The following is a 15,039-nucleotide window of genomic DNA, read 5'->3' on the forward strand; positions in this document are numbered from 1 at the left end:
AGCCTCAGGAGTAGAATAAGCACTGTGCTCTACAAACATTCAGAGAATATTCTGTTTATAAAATTATAGAAAAAAAAGTATGTTTGAACCTATAATTGACATCTGAATTTAAATAATTTCCTTAGATCAAGCTCTGCATATGCTTAATAATCCGATGTAAACAATGGGATTCACCAGGTCACTGTCGTATGATCTGAATGCATGCAAGATAAATAAAAAAAAAAAATGTCATCCAGTAAAAAATAAATTCACAATAGTAGCAGCATCGAATATGAAAAAAGCTATTTGATACTAGATCTCTCAACACTTGTATAAAAAGCGATACACCTTTCCCATCAGTCACGAGTTCCTGCAGTGCTGGCCAACTCACCTGTATGAGTTTAAGGCAGGTGAGTTTCTGCTCCATCGTCTCCACTCTCACCATGAGCCGGCACAGAGACAGCACCTGTTTCTCGTCTGACAGCCCGTCTCCATTCTCCAGTAAGGCTTCTAGCTCTTCGTCTACCTGCAGGGGACCGCACAGGGTTAGACCAATACAATTATTTATCTCAATATTATCCATTACTATACAACACTCAGACTTCTCTCCTATCATCGTTCTATTATTACTCAATAACTGAACAGCGAATAAAGCATGGCTCACATGACACTAATTAAGTACATGAGTCGCGCTCTCAAAACATTTCTGTGGACTATTATAAATTTTTAGACAAAGGTAAATAAAGTATAAATCGTGAAAATGATCCCTTTAGCACAGAGAAGCTCAAAACGCACAGCACACAGCGAGTGTCACTACCTCGTGTCATTCTTTCTCCCTCCAAAAGATATGGGGGAAAGGAGGGAGAAAAAAAAAAAAAAAAGTTTGGCTCCAAAAATTAACAAGAATGACTGACAACACAGTGAAGCATAGGGGTAGCAGTGCATTGATATTGGCATTTCCAAACATGCCAATTCCTTAAATAAATTCTCCTGAAGAAACTTACTATGGCAATAACTCTTAACAAGGTGTCACACTGTTAGGATAAAAAGCATCCTAGTGAGACGCTTGTATATATAATTCCAGCAATAATTCATTTTGTGCCAAAGAGAAATATATTTTATCCTAAAATGGAATTACAATGGAACAAATGGTGTTACACTGCTCCCTTGTTTTAAAACACAGAAATGCCAAGAGGAGAAACAGACTTCGGCAGGTTGAATAGGAAAAGTTCAAGTTCAGCAGAATCATAATCAGCACAGGCTATAGCTAGACAATACATCAAGGGTTAGAGTCCTGCAACGGGTCGGATACCCGTGGGGCCAATGGGTGACCCGCAAAAGTGGGTCGGGTTTGGGTCAGAATGTGAACTTTTTCGCAGTTCGGGTGTGGGTCAAAAAATAAATAAATAAAAATATTCAAGTCTGAATTTGAATCGCCAAAAACGTTTTCTGTCCTTTCAGCGTACTCATCTGTAACCCTTTCCCAAATAACGTATTAGAAGGTAAATGTACCAGTATTTCCTGCACTAAAGCAGGAGGCGATTAGGGAGGAGTCAGCTGACTAAGCGGTGGTGTTCTCGCTTGTTTGATACGTGTCAAGATCTTTTTATCACGTCTGCTTGATGATATTAAAAATGTTTGTGGACGAGGTGTAACAAAAGACAGCGCAGGGTTTATATCGTGTAGTGGACAGTAGTTCGAGAGGTAAATTAGAAGTGTGGAATTATTTTGGAATCAGAGCGAATGAAAATAATGAACATGTGGATTCGTTGCTTGTAAAACCAGTCATCAAATTTTTGTAAACGAAAGCCACAAAACTAGTACATCATCTCTGCGAAAGCACAGGTGTAGCTCCCTTTCAACTTGCGGCACGAAAGGAAGAGACAGGTATTTTATAGTAAATTAAAGTAGCGATAGTTAATATGTTACAATGTTAAAATATATGCAGACCACTAGAAAAAGCTACCACGCTGTATAGTCTATTGTGTAAACTCAATCCGTGGAGAATTGTAGAGATATCTGTGTGTGAATGTGAGAGCATGAGAGAGTCAGTTGACCAGGCAGTAGGTAAAGGACAAACACTTACAGGTTCGGGTCGGGTTGCAGGTCTTATTAAATCGGGTCGGGTCGCGTCGCAGGTAAGAAGACGGTGTTGCAGTGGGTTGCGGGTTCGGGTCAGGTCCTGTAGTAGCGGGTCCGGGTCGGAAGCGGGTCGTAAAAATCGGACCCGCGCATGACTCTATCAAGGGTGGCATATCATGCAACATTTAGCCTAACTAGTACACTTGGTAAAGGTGCCACAGACAACCAGGAGATAAAATTGCTATATTTAAAAATGAACCACCTCTAGACCACTAATATCCCCAAATATCAAAAAGGTCAATCGTGACAACTAGAAAGCCAAAAACAATTATTTCATCATTGAGCTTAAAGCAATAGACAAAAACACAGGCAAGATATCTGTATAAAAGAACTGTTGCATAAACGAATCATAAAACCGCAATGAGATCCCCCTCCATGACAGCCAATCAGATTCCTCTTCCTGCTTCCAGTGAGTGGGAATACCTACTTTTATAGCTGCAGTGGAACAGAGATACTCACTGGCTGATCTGGGACTGGAAACCAGGACTGTCTTCATTTAGACTTATCACCCCATCATAATCACGACACACTGCCCTCTCGAGCCAGTGGATAGTTCATTAAATATGTTTCACTGAGAGATGCACTCAGACCATCATTATTATGAGCAGCACTGAGATGATGGATGGCTGAGAAAGTGCACTTCCCGTAGGGTAGGGAGCAGATTAAGACACAGACCCGGATCTCCTGGCTTCCACAAGGGTACACAACATCCATACCAACACTACGACAGCCTTGTGACATCCCTTGCACGTAATTTCGAAATCAAGGCTGGCAGAACTCACTGAGTCTTTCTTGCGGGGCCGCTCCTTCTTCATCTTGCCTCCTGCAGCCCGGACGCTGACCCGGTTTTCCCCGCCCAGAAAACCACGACAGCTGGGTGCCCCGCAGAAACACTTTTGGGCCTCTTTGCTGTGGAGGAAGATAAAGGGGTAAAAAAAGTTTCACAGAAAGTACAGGGGAGCTGAAAACAGTGTTTTTAATAAACATTAAAGTAATTTAACAAAAAGACTATTTACACATACGTATTTTGGTATATTTCAGCAGATACAGTGCTCTCCTTTATAATATTGGAGTCAGGGCCATTGTTCAGAAGCTGTACTATTTGTGTTCTGCCCAATAACAAGTATTAGTGGAATAGCATTATGGGCCAATATTATGCTGCCTTCCACGGTGTAAAGGGCCGCTTTATCATAAGGAAGCACTATATTTGAACGGAGTGTCAGCGTGTTCTGGGAAATTTACTCACCCATATCTCTGGAACTGGTAGTCAAAAGTGAGCTCTGTTCCTGCAGGAACCAACTTAGTAGTGAAGAACCCAACTCGCAGCTGTCCATTCACAGTCCACTGCAGAAAAAACACACAACACGCAGATTTGCTGTGGAGGCTTAGAATCAGGGGTCAAAATATATATTAAAACCTCTTTGCTGAACATGTAAACAACAAGAGTTATTAGAAAAATGCAGGGGCTTATTAAAGTAGTAAAAATATTAGAAGTAGAAATAAGCAATACAAGTGAATAAAATGAAAAGAACAAAAACAGTGAGATAGAGTGCATATATATATATATATATATATATATATATATATATATAAACAATCATTTTAAGATGTACAAGCTAAACTGCTTTTAGTCTAGTTTTAAAAGCAGCAACAGCTGCTGCTTGTCTTACAGGTCTCGATAGTTCATTCCACAGTTTAGGGGCTTTATAGCTTAAAGCTCTACTACCTGTTCTTTTTTGAATCTTGGGAATAGTAAGAAACCTGGCATCCTGTGATTGAAGTGAGTGTCTAGGAACATATGGGGTTAAAAGATCATTTAAATAAGATGGAGCAAGGCCATTTAAAGCATTACAAGTTAAAGGCGGTCCTTAAATCATAAACCAGACAGGAAGCTAATGTAAGGCAGCTAACACTGGGGTGATACTTCTTTGTTCAAGTTAAAACTCAGGCAGCAGCATTTTGCACAAGCTGCATTCGAGACACAACTTGAAATACTAGAAAAAAAGAGCATTGCAATAATCCATTTTAGACGTCATAAAAGCATGCATCAGTCTCTCAGCATCTTGCAGCGAACAAATGTTTTAGTTTAGCAATATTTCTTAAATAAAAAAAATACACTTTAGTTACATTCCTAATGTGTGGATCGAATGAAAGATCTGGATAAAAAATGACACCCACATTTCTCATTTCAGCCTTCAACTCAGGAGACGATGCCAAATGTCCACAAGCCAAATTAATATTGTAGCATACGGTGGAAAATGAAGGAAGATGACACACAATTGGCAGGTACTCGAATCCATGGTTTATTGGGACGATTATTCCCGGCTCCCGTTAGCCTGGGCCACACCAAAAACAACAAACAGTCTTGCACTCTAACAGCAGCACATTTACACAGCAGCTTGTCTCACTCCGTAGCACAGAACACTTTTTTTCCTAGAGCAGCCCTTTTTGGAGTCAATCTTATCAAGAAAACCTTAGTTTTGAAATTGCTGCTTGAATTTCAACTTTTCTTACTCTGAGGCCGCCCTTGTGGTCTATATAAGCCACCGCTGTAGTGTTGCCTGTACGGATAAGCATGCGTCTTTCCAAGCTTTATTGATCACCGCAGGGCTCAGAGGAATTGCCTGGACTTTACCGCCTTTTTGACTCTTCAATGTATTTAACCATGCTGGCTGATCAGGTTTATATTTTTCTAAACACAGCTGCATAGTTTGGGTTGTAGTTTTTGATGATTTTATTAATCACTTTAACAATAAAATCATTGATTATAAAGCTTGGATGATAGTAGCAGTAAGTTTTGATTAATTTATGGTTAGAAAACCAGCCAGGATTGGGAATTATGAACTATGGAAGTATTCTCTTATGCTACCATGTTTTGATATTGTTTATCGATGCAGAGATTTACTCCCAACTCACCTTCTGAGTTTCACAGTTTGGTTCACAGCTGTGGTTCATGAACCGTGAGCAGTTTCCCTTTTGAGTTGCATCAATGATCTATAGGAAAACAACAAAAAACAGTTTAACATCATTCTTACCACCTTTTTTCAGCTTATGAATTTCCATCCCTTATGGCTGGTTTGGGAGCTTTTCTTTTAGTGGTAGTGACCACATCTATAAATTGCTCAAATTAAATTAGAGAGTAAACAAACAAAAAATTTTACATTTTATATTATTACTCTGACCTTCTAAAGACTAAAACTATTATAGAAGTTGAGCCCATTCCCCCTACATCTCATATGTTGCTTTGGCAATACAAATAAGTTGCAAGACCCCTTCAGCCAGCATAATAGCTGTTTTAGCCCAGTTCTGCTGTGTTAATTGTAGTGCCTTGCTTCTGTATGGCAACCCTATAAAGTTGTATGCCAGCACCTCTCACCTCATTGTTCTTCAAGGCCATGAAGTAGTAGTGAATGTTCTTGCTGCGTGCATACTCCTTCACTCGGGCCTTGAACTCCTTGTGATCTAGGACCTCTCCACAGTACTCAAGTACAAAGGTGTTGCTGCAACACAGGTACCACATTAACATTATAAACATAGTCAGGGGCCACTGTAAATACTGTAAATACAAACCAAATACTTAATTGTTATTATTCCATAACTCCACTAAAATGCTATCAATTATCATTTTTGGCTACCCCAAGGTGGACAGCCAAAGTCAGATGCATCATTAGGACCAGTATGGCAATGGTAACCCAGCACACTTAACACTGAGCAGATCACCAGCACTTTGCCTTACAATACTAAAAAGTATATTCAGCAGAAAAAAAAAAAAAAAAAAGTACTCACTGGGCCAAGTCCTTGGCCGCCCGCAGCCCCCAGCCTTTACTCTCAGTCAAAATGACCTCGAAATCTGCATGCTGCTTGCGCTGGAAACGTCGATTTGAACAATATGGTCCATTGGGGCACCGGGAGGAACTGCAGAGAGAAAACAGGGAGTCAAATAGGGACACCCTACAGTCTGTAAAGCTAATCAACTCCATTTTGACTTGATCTGTGACTATATTTGGACTGCTACCGTTTCCAACTGCTCCCGGATGTTTATTGCAATAATGACAGCAGGGATGAAACGTCTGGAACCAACTCCCCAGTAATGCTGTTGAAGCTGACACCCTGGGATCCTTCAAGAAGCTGCTTGATGAGATTCTGGGATTGATAAGCTACCAACAATCAAACGAGCAAGATGGGCCGAACGGCCTCCTCTCATTTGTAAACTTCATGTTCTTATGTTCTTGAGACAGTAAATTTCTGCGATACGATAGGTGTAAGCCCACTATTTCACGATACAATGATTATCAGTAGAGATAATTTAACTTTTTTTTTTTTTTTTTTACGTAAGCTAGGTCTTATTTCTGTGGTAAATGGTCTGCAACAGAAGAAAGCTACCAAGTGTTAAATAGCAAGGTACTAGAAAGAATGAAAATACATACAATGAGACTGAGGAAATCACCAACTTTGTTTTTTCTATATCACAAGATGCAACAGCAAGGAGACATTAGAAACTGGTAGCCAGCAGTAGATCTATCAAACTACTGTAACTCAATTATACAAAATACAAACAATAAACAATTGTTTTATTATGCCTCAAAACAATGATTTTACCCTCTTATTTGGAGAAAACAGCTTCTCCTGTTCTGCTTTAGTTATGTTGAGTCACGTGACTATCATTTTCTACGATTATCGGCTATTCTAATAAACGTCTGAATATTCGTAATCGCGATATATCGTACTAGCAAAAAATCGTTGTAACTCTACATGGCAGTGCTCTCCCATGTGACACCTGTAATTATCTACGTCAAGAGAGATGTAAAGCACAGTCCCTTCCTGCTTCAGTGGACATTAATAGCAAGACATTTCTCAAAGCACAACCACAGAACTTCCAATATCATTTAGCAGGTTTCATAAAGATAATTTTTACAACAAAATTTACATACCCATATCTGGCTTCCCTGCACTATGCTTACCATTCGATCATAAGCAGTCGGTTCAGGCAGTCCTCTCCACAGGCCCCTCGCCCCTGGGCTCTCTCCTCCTTGGTCAGCAAGCTGCATTCGCACTGCATGCGCTTGATATCACGGTGAGACTTGCTCTTCTTCCTGTGGAGGGATTCACAACAAGGGGGGTATAACTCTCTCGCTGTACAGGACACTTATTTATTTTACTGCAGTATGCATAAGCTAACTACATACCCACATGAAGGGTTGGTTTCTGTCTCTCCCAAAACCAAGATGCACAGTAGTTTCTTGTTTTTTTGGTGGTTATATTTTTCCCATCTTCACAGATACATGTAACTATCTACATAAGTTATAACAATGTTATTAAAGCCACTTAAAATATGCTGTTTAATTTTATATTCAAATTAATCCTAGAGTACTAACCAGCTTCTACACTGGCCCCCAACTGACAGTATTTGCAGCAGTAGTGAACTGTTCAGATGATTTTCTGGTGACTTTTGTCAAAAGCAACACCTACGTAGGCACTGTAGGCACTACTTGGACTAGTCGGTGCTCTAGTCTGTATTAGAATGATCTCTACGGCTGCCACAGGGACGCACCTGAAAGTTTTGACGTCACCAGCGAATCTTCCATGAAGGTTCAGAACAGGTATGAATGTGACCCTGTCGATTCACTTGGGGACCAATGCTGGAGCTGAGTAATGCTCTGGAACATTAAAATAAATGTATCTAATCATGGTTCATTGTTTTAAAAATGACACTACAGCAGAAATAAAACAATATGCACCGTTGTGCACTGTATGCTCTTTAATTCTAATAAAACATCTAAAAATACTTGATAACCTCTGATAATTGCAACTTGCAAAACAACTTTTCAGTCTCTGCCACTCATGCTGCCTGATGTGAATAAATATACTTCAACATCTAGATTAAAAAAAACCCAAACAGCACCTCTTTTCATGATTTGTTCTGTTTGGTCTCATTGCCTATCCAGAAGGCTCAAAAAATAAGTCTTACCTTTCAGTTAAGTAGAGGTTCTCCTCAATGAGGTTGAAGTAAGGTGGCATCTTCCCAGTTTTGGATCCCTCCTTCCAGGCTTGCTGGTCCTGTAAGTCCTGTAGGCTGCAACGGGGGTGATCTTTCTCCGATTGGCAAGGAGAAGGGACCGCTAAGACTTTCCCTTCATCCACACGATCCTTCTTGGGGGGACCTGGGTCTGCCTCATTTTCAGAGTCTGACTCCAGTTCAGGACGCCTCTTTTTCAGTGGCCCTTTCCCTTTGGATGGCTTGTGGCTCTCCTCCTTGCGTGCCCTCTCCCTGTCTGGAGCGCTGCAGATGGCCCCCTTGGAATTGCTGCTGATCTCATTAGCCTGGACAAAGGAAGGAGCTGCTCGTGCCTTTTGCTGGTGGGGATCTCCTGTACTGCTTGCACTTGCTAGCTGGCTGGATCTCTCTTCATCCTCATAATCATCAGTCAGTGAGTCAGGGTGCACCTGGCTCACAGGCTCCTGGTACTGTGAGGAGCCACTAGCACAACCCGTCCCGTAACCCTCTGATCGGGGAGCCCAGAAGGTGTTACTCTGTCTGTAAAGCTGTCCAGCTGTGCAGTTCCCTTGCAGATGAAGCTGCTGCTGCTGCTGTTGTTGCTGTTGCTGTTGCTGTTGCTGTTGCTGCAGCTGGTGGTGAGTGTAGCCAGGGTAGACCCCATAGCTGCTGTCTGGTTGCTGGTAAGTGCTGCTGGGCATTTCAGGCTGTGAGAAATCCCAGCCCAGGGTGTAACCGTCATCACTACTGGGGAAGCCATCCACTTTGGAGAAATCCCCGGACTGATAGTACGGCTGCCTCGAAGACCACCCCTTTCCCTGTCGACTTTCTGGCTTTTCATAGTATCGGTGGCCTCCAGACAGGGGCGCCTCCCAGGAATTGAAACGACTAGGTTCAGTATGAATGTACATCAACGCCAGTGTTTGCTTTGTTTTTTCCTGGGCCCGCAATTCTTCATGTTCCAAGCGAGGTTCAGGACAGGGGATGCCAGCAGAATGGCTGGTGCTGTCTACCATATTGCTCTGTGACTGGTAGGCGGTGCTTTGAGGTCGTCCAGCATCAGGGAACCTCTCTGCAGCAGATGTAAAGGTTGGCCTGCCTCTCTCTGCTGGCCGAGGACTAGGAGCTTGCAGTCTCCCCTCCGGGCTCCTGCCCCTCTTCCTGGATTTCTCTCGAGTGTTTTCTTCATCAGAAGAGGTGTGGCCGCAAACATTCCCGGCTCCAGGCTGAGCCCAGTCTGTGGACCTCTGCTCTGGGGTGGTGCTGCGGCTGGAGAAGGGGGTCAACAAGCCTCTGATATCCTGGGTGTGGCTGGAGTTTTTGGGCACAATCACCACAGACTGTAGCCGGTTCCTGGGTATGCCACTGTCATCCGAGTCAGAGTCGGAATCATCTGTCTCGCTCTCCTCGCTATCTTGATCTTCCTCCTCCTTCTTGTTGTCCACTCTTCCTCCCATGTGGTCTTCTCCACTCACCTTAGAGGAAACACAACTGCTGTCTGGCTTGCTCTGCCATGAACCGTCATCTTTTCCTGTGCCTCCTGAGGTACAGCAAGACTCCTTGACGTCTCCTACAAACTTCGAAGCAACATAAAATTGTTCTTCAGTATTGTTATGCCTTGCCTCACTGGGAGGTTGCAGCTCTGGCTTAACATACCTAACCGATAGCTCCTCTGGCTGCCACACAGAACTGTCCACTTGGTTGGTAACTTTCTCTGTTCTTGCAAAGCTTTCTTCTCCATTGGAGGCTGGCTGCTTTTCCAAGCAAAATTCGCCACTTGAGATAGGCTGTTCTTTTACAGAGCATCCCACTGGGTTGGAATTGGGTTCACCCTTCAGAAAGAATTGCACAGATTCAGAGTTCTGTTCTTTTAAAAAGTATGAGCTAGGCTCTTCATAAAGACAGCACTCTGTGCCTGTATCGGGTAGTTCAGAAGTGTTATCTCGGTCTAATCCAACATCTTCTTTAAGAGCCTGTTCTACTACGTCCAAGTTTGACTCGATCTGAAAATGATCTCTATTTGAACTAGGTTCTTTAGGTGCTACTGTGTCTGCATTAGTTAGAGGGTGCTCTTTAAAATATGAGGTTTGTTCCCCTTTTAGGGAAATCTCTGAGTTAGAGCTGGGATCCTTTTTCAGAGGGCGTTCTTCTCGAAATGACATAGGATCTTCTTTAAGAGAAAGTTCTACTGTATTTGAGATGGGTTCTTTAATCTTGTGTTCTTGGTGCGAGTCTTTTTCTTCTTTCAGTAAAAGCTCTTTTCTGGTGCAAGTGGGTTGCTGTGTAGAAATGATTTCATATTTTTCCAAGTTAGCCTGCTGCTCTGCAGGCAGCTTGTCTATATACAAATCAAGCACCTTCTGGGAACCTTCAGCAGTGCTTTTTCCTTTGTTTAATACGGGATGTTCTACCTCAGAGCTGCTATGCTCCATTGAGGTAAGTTTTTTTTCTATGGAGTCTTTATTTTCTCCCAGCTGCTCTTTAATGGAGCTAGCCAGGCATGAATCAGCTGCTTCTTTCCATTTAATGGAATCTCCTTTGAATTTCATGGATTCACCCGTAGCACTCTCAAGCATTACAGCTTTGGGTTCCGTATGCGTCACTGTAGGGGACATCTGCATTTTACACACAATTTCAGTTGCTGCAGTTTTCTCAGAAGGCTCAGAGGAGCAAGTGTACTGTATTGAATCTATATCCATGTGGGGATCACTGGACACATAAATTGATTGGATTTTATAATTTTCTGTGCAATTGCTTCCTTCCTGCTGTCTGTCAGACAAAGTTTCAGGCGATCTATTATCTATCTCATCCACAACCATATCAGAATCGCAATATGCAAACACAGCCTTGATGTCAGCAGAAACTGGGCTGTACTGGCATATTGCACTTGTCAAAAGCTGGCTTTTAATGTGATCTGTTAATGAGTCACTTTCTTGCAATTTTGATACAGAAGAACAGTTTTTATAGGTTGTATTTTTTTCAGTGTTACTGGACCTTGTCCAATTACAAAGTTGAGTTTTGTAACAGTCTAGGATCACTGGTGCCTGTATACGGTCTGGTTCAGGCACAATTATGTTTTCAATATCATTTAGATTTGGGGTAGCTGGTTGGTTGCATAGATGGCAGTCCATTTCATCAAATTCCTTCCTGGAAGAATCTTTAAGATTATTGTTCACAAGGCAAAGTGTTTTTCTATCCACACTTCCACTCTTTGAACAAGGATCTTTAGGAATAGCCTTGGACTCGGAGCATTTGGAGTTTGGCTTTCTTTGTGATTGTCTCTCTGTTTCATGAGTCAATGTTCCCATAACTCTACCAGATTTTTGGGAACCTGAAGATTCCTTGGGTTTGGAAGGGGAACATTTTGGTTCGTCGTTATCTGTCTTTTTGTTAGTCTTTCTGGAAGTAGCAGTCCGTAATTCATCAGACCTTGAAGCAGAAGACGACTTTTCTAAGACCTGAGACCGAGACCTCCCTTTGAGCTCCTCCTCAGAGTCCGAACTTGAAGTGGTCCTTCTAAATTTTTTCTCTGAGGCCTTGGGTGGCGTACTCAATTTAGAACAAGAGTTTACAATGCTGTCAGATTTAGAATGTGTGCTGGACCTCCTTCGATCAAGCTCAATGTCGGGAGATTTCCTTCTGAACGTCTCCGAATCCCCAGACTTACGGGAATCCCGCTCAGATTTTGAATGAGATCTTGTCCTTTTTTCTGACTCTGATGAGTGAGACGGTTCTGTTTTGGAATCTTTTTCTGATTTGGAGTGGGAAGAGGAGGAAGAGGTTTTTGACTCCCTGTGCAAAGAGGAACGAGTCGAGACTCTTCTAGAATCACTGGCCTTGGAATGAGTCCTCTTGTGATCGTCCTCAGAGTCTGAACTGTCTTTGGACCTCCTGTCTGACTGGGGACGGGAAGACCTACTCCTCTCCCTGTGGGGGGAGCTCCTATGGTACTTTCTATCTGAATCAGTGTAATGCAACCTATCATTCCTCGAAGACCTATCAGTTCTCGACGATCTATCAGATCTAGAATAGGACGAGCTTGTTCTTGACCCTCTGGATCTAGAACGTGACCTACTCCTCCGCCTGTAACTCTCGGATCTAGAAGAACGTGAGGATGTGTGCCTTGAGTCTCGGTCAGACTTTGAATGACTAGAAAGTCTATCATCCTTCTCGGACTTGGTGCGAGAGGAAGACAATGACGACTTCCCAGATTCTTCTGCTTTGGAGGCCGTCAAATTCCTCTTAACATCTTTGCTCTTTTCTGCACACACTGCATTTTTGGGGTCACCCGATTTGTGGCTGGAAGAAGTCTTTACTGAATCACCATCAGACTCTGAACCAAGATGGGCACACTCAGACTGGGATAGCTGCTTCTTGGTCTCCAGATTCCCTGAATATTGGGTGGGTACATTCGTCACGTTGCTCTGCTCGTCACCTTTCCCAACATGAGAAGTATCAGCAGCTTTCTCTTTGCAGGGGCTCGGATCCTCAGGACCATCTTCCATCATGGGTTCTTCAGAGGCACTGTTCTGCATGTCATTCTGGGGTTCAGATACAGATATGGGTTCAGATTCTGGCTGTGAAGGCTCTTCCAATACGGTGTGAAAAGTGGGCGGTGCGGTCTCAAGCTTGGATGTGACACTAAGAATATGCTTTTCGAAGTGCATCTTCCCCATGTCCAGTTTGAGTTTGAGCGGGGAGAGCTGCTCTTCCACAGGAGGTGGCTCAAACGGTTCACTCTGACTGTCTGGGAGTTGTCCAGTTTTATCCTGTGGGGGAGCCGACGTTGTGGGGACAGCGACAATCTGAGAGTCGCTCTCCAACTTCTCAGGGCTGATTGGTGGCAAGAATCGTGACTGTAGGTTCTTCCTGGGTAAGCTGAAGCTGAATGAGACCTTCTGCCTGCCTTGTTCCTCCAGGTTTACCGTAGTCTTGGTGCCCTTGGGCAGGAAGCGGCTTGAGGACACCCCTTTTGGAACTTTAAGCAGGGACGATTTGGACAGATTTTTGTCCTTAGCCTGAGAAGACAAAATTAATAAAAAAAAAAAAAAACACACACATTCAACAGGATTGTCAAAGTAACCTTATGAAGGGATATAAATATGACTCCTATTACAGTCTAGGTTTTATTGGGAGCCATGTTACAAACTTTGTAATCCATAAACGGTAGGGTAGGATTTGTACAGTGATAGATAAGGAACTACAGAGAATGTACATATTAAATTATTTCATAAACTGTACAGCCCATGCAGATTAAATAAATGTGAACTGGATTACAGACCATATAAAACGTTGGGTTATCATAACCCTGGTTCTGTGAAATAGGAATATTAACCATTACAAAATGGATGTTTCCCTTTAAGACATCCAAACTGAAAACTCTATACCAAAGATTCTCGCAATAGCTCTGCTGAGGCTCTGCCCCGCAACCATAAAACAACAGCGCGACCTACCAGCAGCCATTTTCTTTCAAAGATTGCAACCATGAACGCTGCGACCCCGAAGTGTTAATGGTTAATATTCCTATTTCAGGGAACCGGGGTTATGATAATAACCCAACATTCCCTTTCAAGTTGGGAATATTAACCATTACAAAATGGGTGAGTATACCCAAGCTGTCGCAAGGACATGGAGCATATCTCAATAAGCTACAAAGCCAAGCTGCAGCCGCCTTGTGCCTATAATCAATATACCAGCAAACTGGAATAAAAACATTAGTATGGACTCACCTCTAATGTTTTGTACCCAATCTGTAGCAAGGACATGGTATACAACACTGAGCTACAAAGCTAGCCAAAAACCGCTTTGTGCTACAAACAGTATTCCAGTAACTAAAAACTGTCATGAGGGAGGACTGGAAGGCACCCTCAGTACTCTTGTGCCAATCCAGGACTCTGCAGGTCCACAACATTCAGCCGATAGAATCTGGCAAACGTATGGTAAGCCCAAATCGCTGCACTGCATATGTCCTGAATAGATGCACCCTGGAACAAAACTCATGAAAATCACCTGACCCCTGGTGGAAAGGCCGGTGAGCTTCTAGGACGGGGGCAGATTGGCCATTTCATAAGCAGTCTGTATTGCACCTGTTATCCATTTGGATAGATGCTGTTTAGGACAGAGCCTGTCCTTGTGACTTCGCTTCGTAACAGACAAACTGTTCGGACTGCCTCCAGCTTCGATGATTGCAAACAAGAAAGCTGTCCTGAAAGGCAAAAATTTCAGCCCAGCTGATGCATGGCCTCAAATGGAGGTTTTGTCAGTACATAAAGTACTACATTTAACCTCCAATGAGGAACTAAGTCCTTGACCAGTGGCCTAAGCCAGCGGGTGCCTTTTTAAAAAAATTGCCCCACCAGGAAATGAGCTCCTGGGGAGACAATCGATTTTTACATGGCACACAGAAATGGCTGGCAAATAGACCTTTAGAGTAGAGTAGAGGAGGATTTCTCCTCATCAAAAAGGTCCTGTAAAAATTGCAGTATAACTGCCACAGGGCATGTCTTGGGGTCGAACCCACGAGCCAAACACCACGTCTGAAACACACACAACTTGTAACCATACTCGGAACAAGTAGGGTGTCAATCACCCTGTTTGATAAACCGAGAAGGCTCAAATGCAGCATTTTCAGGGGCCAGAACCAGAGCTGCAGGCTCGATGGGTTGGGGTGCCACAAGGTGCACTACGCCTGACTGAGCAGGTCACGACGTTTGGGCAGGCTCCACGGCTGGCCGCTCAGTAGCTACATCAGAACTATAAAACCACACTCCTGGCCAGTAAGGAGCTACTAATAGCACCCTTGCCCGATCCTGTGAGATTTCTCCAGACACAGCTGGAGCATGGTGAGCAATGGGAAGTTGCCTCGGCCACTGGTGTGCCAAGGCATCTATCGCCAGTGGGTCCCCGGCTCTTGTTATGGAGAA

The 15,039-nt window shown here is 43.1% G+C and overlaps 1 protein-coding gene across 5 annotated transcripts in view; it reads right to left on the bottom strand.

The window, feature by feature from the left end:
* Positions 1–15,039, bottom strand: part of LOC117400236 (histone-lysine N-methyltransferase SETD2-like) — a 70,060-nt gene that overhangs the window by 33,928 nt on the left and 21,093 nt on the right. For 4 of the 5 annotated variants that reach the window (XM_059022773.1, XM_059022774.1, XM_059022775.1 and 1 more), the window contains 9 exons: positions 8,090–13,134; positions 7,083–7,214; positions 5,908–6,036; positions 5,498–5,621; positions 5,038–5,115; positions 3,368–3,465; positions 2,904–3,030; positions 2,066–2,218; positions 371–505 (listed from right to left, as the gene is read on the bottom strand). In XM_059022773.1, coding sequence (XP_058878756.1) covers positions 371–505; positions 2,066–2,218; positions 2,904–3,030; positions 3,368–3,465; positions 5,038–5,115; positions 5,498–5,621; positions 5,908–6,036; positions 7,083–7,214; positions 8,090–13,134 — 6,021 coding nt within the window. The remainder of the gene's footprint in view (positions 1–370; positions 506–2,065; positions 2,219–2,903; positions 3,031–3,367; positions 3,466–5,037; positions 5,116–5,497; positions 5,622–5,907; positions 6,037–7,082; positions 7,215–8,089; positions 13,135–15,039) is intronic. The other variant, XM_033999859.3, reaches the window with a different exon arrangement.

Source organism: Acipenser ruthenus, chromosome 4 (assembly GCF_902713425.1).
Source record: "Acipenser ruthenus chromosome 4, fAciRut3.2 maternal haplotype, whole genome shotgun sequence".
NCBI classification, from domain to species: Eukaryota; Metazoa; Chordata; class Actinopteri; order Acipenseriformes; family Acipenseridae; genus Acipenser; species Acipenser ruthenus.